The 8,207-nt window shown below is 41.8% G+C and overlaps 1 protein-coding gene across 2 annotated transcripts in view; it reads right to left on the reverse strand.

Moving 5' to 3' along the window:
• The window catches only part of dachc (dachshund c), a 29,063-nt gene extending 22,564 nt beyond the window's left edge, over positions 1 to 6,499 (reverse strand). For both annotated transcript variants that reach the window (XM_030156101.1, XM_030156099.1), the window contains exon 1: positions 5,697 to 6,499. In XM_030156101.1, coding sequence (XP_030011961.1) covers positions 5,697 to 6,280 — 584 coding nt within the window. In that variant the 5' untranslated portion in view covers positions 6,281 to 6,499. The remainder of the gene's footprint in view (positions 1 to 5,696) is intronic.
• Positions 6,500 to 8,207: the final 1,708 nt, after the last annotated feature.

Genomic DNA, 8,207 nt, shown 5'->3' on the forward strand with positions numbered 1-8,207 from the left:
ACAGACACAGACACAGAAGCAAACAGCAGCGGGGGAAATAAAATACACAGAGACCAAAGACTGTGGTTGGTTTTTTACTGCAGCCGCTTCCCTTTCCCTTACTGCTGTTTATTTGCACACACTAATTAATGGCCTCTGTGTGCGCGCATGTGTGTTGGAGGGTGTGTTGTGTTGTGTTGCGTGTGTGTGCCTTTGTATATGTTGCATTTTAGGAGGCATAAAGATCTGGAACCTCATTTTGTGTTTAGTCTGCAAGTGCGTTGATACATCAAAGTGACCCGTAGAGGGAGGTCTATGTGTGTGTTGTACATGCAAGTGTGTTTTGTGTGTTTTGTGTGTGTGTGTGTGAGGTTGGAGAGCACCGGTTCCCTGAGGTAGGATTAATGAAAAAGCCTTTCATGGAAAAGTCATCAAGCTGAGGGGATGGAATGAGAGAGAGGAGGGGTAAGAGAGAAAACAGTGCATTGTGTGTGTGTGTGTGTGTAGAAGGTGTGTGTGCGTCGAAGAGGGGGTGTATGGCTTATGACCTCTTTGTCTCAAACTTTAATTAAAATCTCACCCAGACGTCCTCCCTCATGCCAACGCTCTGGTCACACAAAACACACACACACATTTTTTAAAAGAGGTACTCTGTACATTGCGTTCTGCCCCTCAGAGTTTAGCGTGCGTATGTGTGTTACCTGAAACATGAAACGCTAAACATGGCAGCTGGAGCTTAGCACAGGTGGAACAGAAACAAAACATAACAAAGATGACAGATCTCTCTCTCTCTCTCGCTCTCTTCCACACTAACACATACACACACGCACGCAGGAGGAAAAAGAAAAGTAATGAAAGAAGAGGAAGTGTTACAGTCAAAACAGTGGAACAGCTACTGGCTTGGAGGGACTGAAGTGCTGATAGGTAGCAGCTGTGTGTTTGTGTGTATGAGCGAGAGAGAGGTGGGGGGTGGCGGGTGGGGGGGAGAAAGGGACTAGCTCAAACAAGATTTTGTTTGGAATATATTAGCAGCGGTTTACAGCTCCCTTGCTCCCATCCTTTCAATCTGTGTTTATCACACGGGTTTGTATTCGCCGTCACGGTCCGGTTTGATAAATCATATCGTCCGTTGCTTTGCGCAGGAAGACTTATGCTGCTGGTTACAGAAGGCAGGGAAAGATTGATGTTGTGATCTTCCTCTCAAATTGAGGGCTAGAAAAACCTTTATGCGGCGTTGTTATTAGAAAAAGCTTGTGTGATGATGTCATGACAGGGGCAGGCAAGACAACACACACACACACAGAGACTCACACAGGACGTTTGATCATGGCAAGAATCTGATCTCCTCAACTGATACTGCCTTGCATTCCTCTCCCACATTCCAGGGTCAAGACGATGTCAAGAGTGTGTGTGTGTGTGTGTGTGTGTGTGTGCGTGTGCGTGTGTGTATGTCCGTGTGTCTATGCTTGTGAGTCTTCCATTAAGACCTGTCATAAATGAAGACATGGAGGCCCACTCTCTCTATCTCATCGTTCTCTTCTCTATAAAACATCAAAAGAGAGCAGAGGTTAAAGTTGAGCTAATGACCCCACCCTCACACACACACACACACACACACACACAGATATACAGCACTACTCCCCCTCCCATCCCAATACCGCTTTCTGACTTTGACAGTGAGTTATAGTGTGGCAGTGGGGCTCGGCTTTGAGGAGTCCACCTTCCCACACACAGCACCGGCCCGCCACTGCTAACTTGCGCTGCTGAGGTTTGCCACAGAGAAAGACAAAGAGTGAGCTTTTGTTCCACTCTGTAGGCCACTTCATCTCATTTATCATTAACTGTTGTATTTTGGCAACTTTTTTTTTTTTTTTCAAGTGATGTCAATTTTACACCTGCCTCATGTCTGACTCTTCTTTTCAGGTTCTCTGGCTAAAACAGCTGCACAGAAAGATGTGTGATCTCAGGTCTATTGTTAGAAATAGAAGATACATGGGATAATGTACGAAACCAGTACTTAAAAGAAAAAAACAACATGTATTCTCACCTTTTCGCTGACGATAGTTTAGATTTAAAGTGTTTAAATTCTGAGAAATGAACTGATTCTTGTTGCCGTCCTACATATATATGAACAAAGGTATTGGCCTTGTTGACTGATATCAGCTATCATAAAAAAATAATACATTTGTCATTCTGTGTATATATTAAATGTTGCTTCAAATGAATTTGATTGTATGTGTGCTCTATCAGATACAGTGTGATGAAAGCTTGAAATACAGAAAGACTGGTAAGAGTTCAGTTATTTCTATATAACGAAGATTTCTTTCTTTAATCTGCATGAAAGGGGGAGTAAAAAACAACAAAAACAGAATAAACAAATACAAAAAAAGATTAGTATCAGCCCACAGTTTCTCAACTGGTGCATCTCTACTAATACATTAAGGTGAAATGCAAAATAACAGCTTAACTCCGACTTCTCTTTCCAGGAACAGTGGCCAAATTAGACTTGATAAAACAGAGAATATTTCCACTTCGAAAGAAAGTATTGACTGCTGACATTGTCTTCAGTAGATTATTCACAGTAATGGGGTCACTGTTCCTGGAAAGAAACACTGCACCTGAAATTTTTAAATGTCATGTTTCACCCAAAAAAATAATTGTCCTCCATTGTAGTGGAGGGCATATAAATGTCAGTGACAGATATCTTAACATTTGGGCACACACAGAAAAAACTGTGGGTTGTTCTATCAAAAGTGGCATGTCTATTAAAACATACAGTGTGCTACTTTTCACCTCCATGCGTGCAAACGTTATTCACACATGCAGACATGCTTTGTGAGAATGTAACAAGAGATGTTGTCCTGCGCCGCATTACATGGCTTTTATGTAACGTGGGGGTTGGCATTTGGGTACCCTACACAAACTACATAAATAGTGTATATAATCACAATATATGCGCGTACACACACAGTTTGACCTAAGCTGTTTGATGTGTGTTGCTAACATAAAATGAAACTGTTCCTTTGTGAGGCAGAAAGAAAAGGACAGAGGATCAGGTTGCCTCCTACACGTCATGTTCTCTTTGTGGAACTAATGTCATTTTGCAGCAAAGCCAGCAAACACACAGGCGTGACCATGTGTGTGCATTAGTGTGTGTGTGTGTGAGTGTGTGTGTGGGTATGGGGATGAAGGAGGCGACAGTGTGTATGTGTGCCACCTATGCATGAATTATAACTAGGTTTTGGCCCAGGGTGAAGTCGGACCATCTTCATGGTTTGATGAGTCAGTAGTTAGGGTGTGTGTGTGTGTGTGTGTGTGTGTGTGTGTGTGTGTGTGTGTGCGCAGCAGGTTAAAGATCAGGACAGCAAAGAAGGAAAGACACTGATAAACACAGGTCATTTGTGAAATATCTGCTTCACGATGTTTCAGTTACATTTTAAAGAGACAGTGAATATAATAATATGCGAAAGAATAACCAGCATGAATTTATGTAAAATGTTCTGTTAGTCATGTTAAACTATTTGACAAGGCTGTTATTTCTCCTCCAGCCTGTCTGACTGTACTGGACTGGAAAATAATAAGTGATGGCTGTCTTAATCAGTAACAAAACCCTCACTGAGCCTTGACGCTGTCAGAGAGCTGCAACATCATATTCTTGGACATGTTCTTGAAACTTTTATAGCTTTTGTTGGCCGGCTTTCCTAATTTAACCACTACTGTCTTGAGTCCTACTTTTATCCTGTTACAGTATGTTGCTCCATCCATTTTTTTTTCTTGCAGACATTCCTGCAGTAGCAAGGGGCTGACACTTGTGTCTACCACAGCACAATTAAAACCTTCAGACAAAGAATCATGGAAGTCATTTGAAGATTTCAGATGACTGATGTTTTCAGATCTCATTAACTAAAGGCTGTTTGTGTGGATAATTAGAGATGACGGAGGCTGTGTATTTTCTCAGGTTGTATAACAATGTTCCCATTAACACCTGACAGAGACAAAATCCCCAAAGCTGCCAGAAGATGCATCTGGATTTGCTTGTGGTTGGAGGGTTCCAAGTGCTTGAGCACAGGTGTTAATCTGCTCAAACACAAGTTTACTTCCAAAACTTAGTTTCTTTTTGAAGCAAATCTGCTTTAACTGAACATGTCACAGCTTGTAAAGAAAATATTACAACTACATCAAATTCGAAATGGATCCTAATGGACTTGAACATGCGGAATTTGAGCTTAAAAAGAATTGGAAAATAGTTGTCAACTTTTTCTCCCATTTCTAAAGCACACACATCTTGACACATGCTGTATCTGCATTTAATGGCAGGTGTAAATTGGATCATTCATGCTCCAAGGAGCAGGGATTAACTATCAAACAATATAAATTCCCCAAACTAGGGCTAATCCACACTCCTCTGGATTCAAACTCATGCTGTTACGAGCATGTGGTCTGCAACACAGCAGACTGAGGCACCAGGAAACCACAGATCCCAGCCAATTTAGCTCCTTTATCCAAACATCTCTCTGGCGCATTGGATTGATGACCCATGTAGTTGGTCACCATCAGAGTTCTGCAAAACAGCTCATTTACATAATCGCATCATAAATACCGAGAATTCATTTAATCATCTCCTCTGTTCTGATGCTCAGGGCTAAAGAGTGTTGATATGATAAGACAGCGAGTTATTAAGGAAGGAGAGAGAGAGAGAAGTGAGTGTGGGGATCAGTGAGTGAGTGAGTGAGCTTGTCCTGATTTAAGCTGCCGCTTGGGGCCAAATGAAAATTAATTAATTTCTGTGAAGAATCAATTTCTCAGAATGACAGTGTCAGATTCAATGTGTGCATGTGTGTGTGTGTGTCTAGGACAGAAGCAGAGGGAAGAAGAGAGGAGTGTAAGTGTGTGTGTGTGTGTGCGAGAGAGTGAGAGATCACAGCCTACGATAACATGACAAACTTTTAAAACCGCTTTTTATTAGGATTACTAAAATTCATTATCATCAGCATCATCACTGCAATCACAACGTTCATCTGATGAGTGAATTAGTAACAGGCCAAGCTGCAATAATGTGCTAAATAAAAAGGTTAAGTGGACCTCCAGTCAATCACAACATATAAATCAACAAAAATAGCCTACATATCATGTAAACATTCCTTACACTTAGACTTAAACCTTTATTGTCAAGTTCGCCTGTACAGTATAATGCAAATAGAAGTGTAAATCAATACCCGTATCAGGCTGTAATGAGAGATTATCAAACATAACACAAGGGGAGCAACTATAAATGCCCTTACGCCTAGAGATTTATCTGCTTAATTAATGAATTTATTGTTTTTTCTATAAAGAGCCCACATCCCAAGATGACATGTTCAATAAAAATCCAAATATTCTGCCTCCCTCATGAATAGAAGTATCAAATTCTGCTGGGTCTATTATATATTTACTTCAATTACTAGTTGAATATTTAATGGATTATTTGCACAAATAAACCATCATCAGTTAAATACCAATCATTGTTGAAACAAACATTGAAATGGTGTAAGCACAGAGATGAGAGGGAAAAGCTGGGTGGAGTTTACTCAGTTTCTTGCTCTGGGACATTTGAGTCCTCAGGCTTAGACTTTAAGCCCGTGTTGAACCTGCAGGTGGAGGGTATCTGTTCAGAGTGGGTGACCCCTCTGTGTTCCATCCTGCCCCCCAGCCCACCCCAGCCCACATGCCCCACTCACCTTGCATTAGTACAGTCGCTGTAGAGCGTCTCGAAGTCCTGCCTGGAGATGAGTTTGCACCGGTTCACCCCGGGCTGTATGGCCCCCAGACCCCGAAGGACCCGGACCTGCTCCACGTTGCACACCACCGGGGTAATGTCCAGCCTTTTCAGCTTGGTGTACACGGTGTGGAGCCCGCCGACCAGGTGCTTGAGGAACACGTCGAAAGCCTGTGGCAGGCAGATGAGCTCCGTGTCTTTGACCGTGAACGAGGCCAGTTTGGCCCCTTTCACCTCCACCAGTTTACACTCGTTGTTCTGCGGTGTGCTCTCCACGGGCGACGGGGTGGCGTACACGGGCTTAGAGCCGCTGGACACCGGCGCTCCTCCGCTCTTTAATGGGGTCCCGTTCGGTAGTAAGAGCTCCCCTCTGAAGGGGTGAAGCAGCGCCGGGTGAGCCACCGGAGGAGCCGGGGAGGACGCGGCGGAGGTGGCCGCAGGTGGAGGGGAGTTGGTGGCCGGAGAAACGGAACTCGGCGTCGGGTGGTGACCGAGAGGAGCAGCGGGGAGAAGCGTCGGAGCGGCCGGAGATGCCATGGTAGTCATGTCCTAGAATTTAAAGTAAAAACTACAAAAAAAGTAAACTTCAGAGTCAACTATCTGCAAAGTAACTTTGTCTAACAAGTGCTGGCGATGCGCGAGGGAGAAGTGCGCATTGAGTGACGATGAGGAGATGGGGATAAAAGAAGAGATAGGAGAAAAGACAGAAAAAACACATCACATAGTTGAATCAGAATGAGAGGAGGCTTGTCTCCGAGCTGGAGATGCTACTGTCACATTATCATAAAGAGGAGGAGCCTGGGTTTATTCTTAGAGAGTGAGAGACACGGAGAGAGAGAGAGAGAGAGAGAGAGGGAGGGAGGGAGGAGAGCGACCGAAGATTAGCCTATATAAACTTTAGATAAGCCTATTTATGAACGCCTAAACAAACGACACCGAAATATTAATGTTTCTGAGAGGAATTAGTGTGTGGGGTAATCAAGCTGCTTTCTTCATAACATAAAAAAAAAACTTCTAATAGTGTCACTAATCTTTACATAACCTCTTTTGGAACTTCTTCAGTTTTATATTACTTTAAATTAAAATGTTATCTGCACATAATTTGTCTTTTTTAATATACAAGTTGATTTGAATATTTAAAGAAATTCATCATATCTGATTGTAATTAGTTGTGCAGCCTAAATGCTAAAGCTCAGGTGATTAGTTCATGAATGTATTAAAATATCTGACAGATAATAATGATAATAGGTTAATTGTTTGGTCATCTTCTAAGCAAAAAAAATACTGATAAACTGTTGAATACAGCTTCATTGCTTGTCTTTATTTAATATTACAGAAAATTAAATACATTTTAGATGTGAGATTGAATATGTATTTGGCACATTTCATAAGTGAAATGATTACATGGGTAATTACAACTGTTTTGTTACATACAAGATAATCTTTGCTGTTCACTTAAATGTTTTTTTATTCACAAAAATTAGAAAGAGCCTGACAGACACTACTGCACAAAAGCTGATTCAGGGGCCAATAACCTTGGTGTGACAAATTGACCCCTTTACCTGTTCTGTACTTCTTTGTCATATGGTCCACACAGACACGCATACACACACATGCACACACACTCCCATCATTTACATATGGAGCTCGCAGTCCTTTCAAAGTGGCTTTCACGGAACATTGTGCTGATAATGATCTTGGTCGTGAGGGAGAGAGAGAGAGACACACACACACAGATCTCCAGAGACCATCTCACCATAAGACAAGGGGGAAGAGGATAAAACTCCGACTGTACTTCAACTCAAAGGACTTTAACACTCTTTTCCTCCCTACCCCCCTCTCCCCAATAAGCCCTCTTGTGTTTTTTAATTGGCAGAAATTAATCTTTAGGATGTAGATGGTAGATTTACATTCATTAAAAGTCAAGAGAGGAAGCCAGGCTTGATGCTAATCAAATCTGCTTAATTATGCTTAACATGAGTATCTCCAGGGGAAGAGAGAGAGGGGGAGAGAGATAGCTAACTCGAACTTTTTACTTTTTGCCTTTGATAACTCCTGCTGAGTATGGCCTTTTCCTTGCCAAAAAGAAATGTCACGACTCTCTTTGTACATCTGTAGAAAACACACTGATAAAGCCATCAGTGTTAAGCAAAACCTATTCACGTCATAAATTCACCTTTAAGTGTTTAGTAAAATCTAACATGTCCATCTTTAACCTCCCTGCCCTGCGGTTGACAACTTTTTGAACTTGGTGTTTGCATAATATAAAAAACACAACAATAAATCACATCACTGTTTATCATCTATCCCAAATTCAGTGTAAAAAAAAAAAAAAGTGCAGAGAATCAGGTTAGCATATGTAGCAGGATACCCCTGGTGGGAAGTGACTTTGCAATAAACAGGAAGGTCATACAGCAGCCATTGTACTTTTACTCCCCTAAAAAAAACAATGAACCATTATCTGCTGAAAAAT

Source organism: Sphaeramia orbicularis, chromosome 15 (genome assembly GCF_902148855.1).
Source record: "Sphaeramia orbicularis chromosome 15, fSphaOr1.1, whole genome shotgun sequence".
Taxonomy (NCBI): Eukaryota; Metazoa; Chordata; class Actinopteri; order Kurtiformes; family Apogonidae; genus Sphaeramia; species Sphaeramia orbicularis.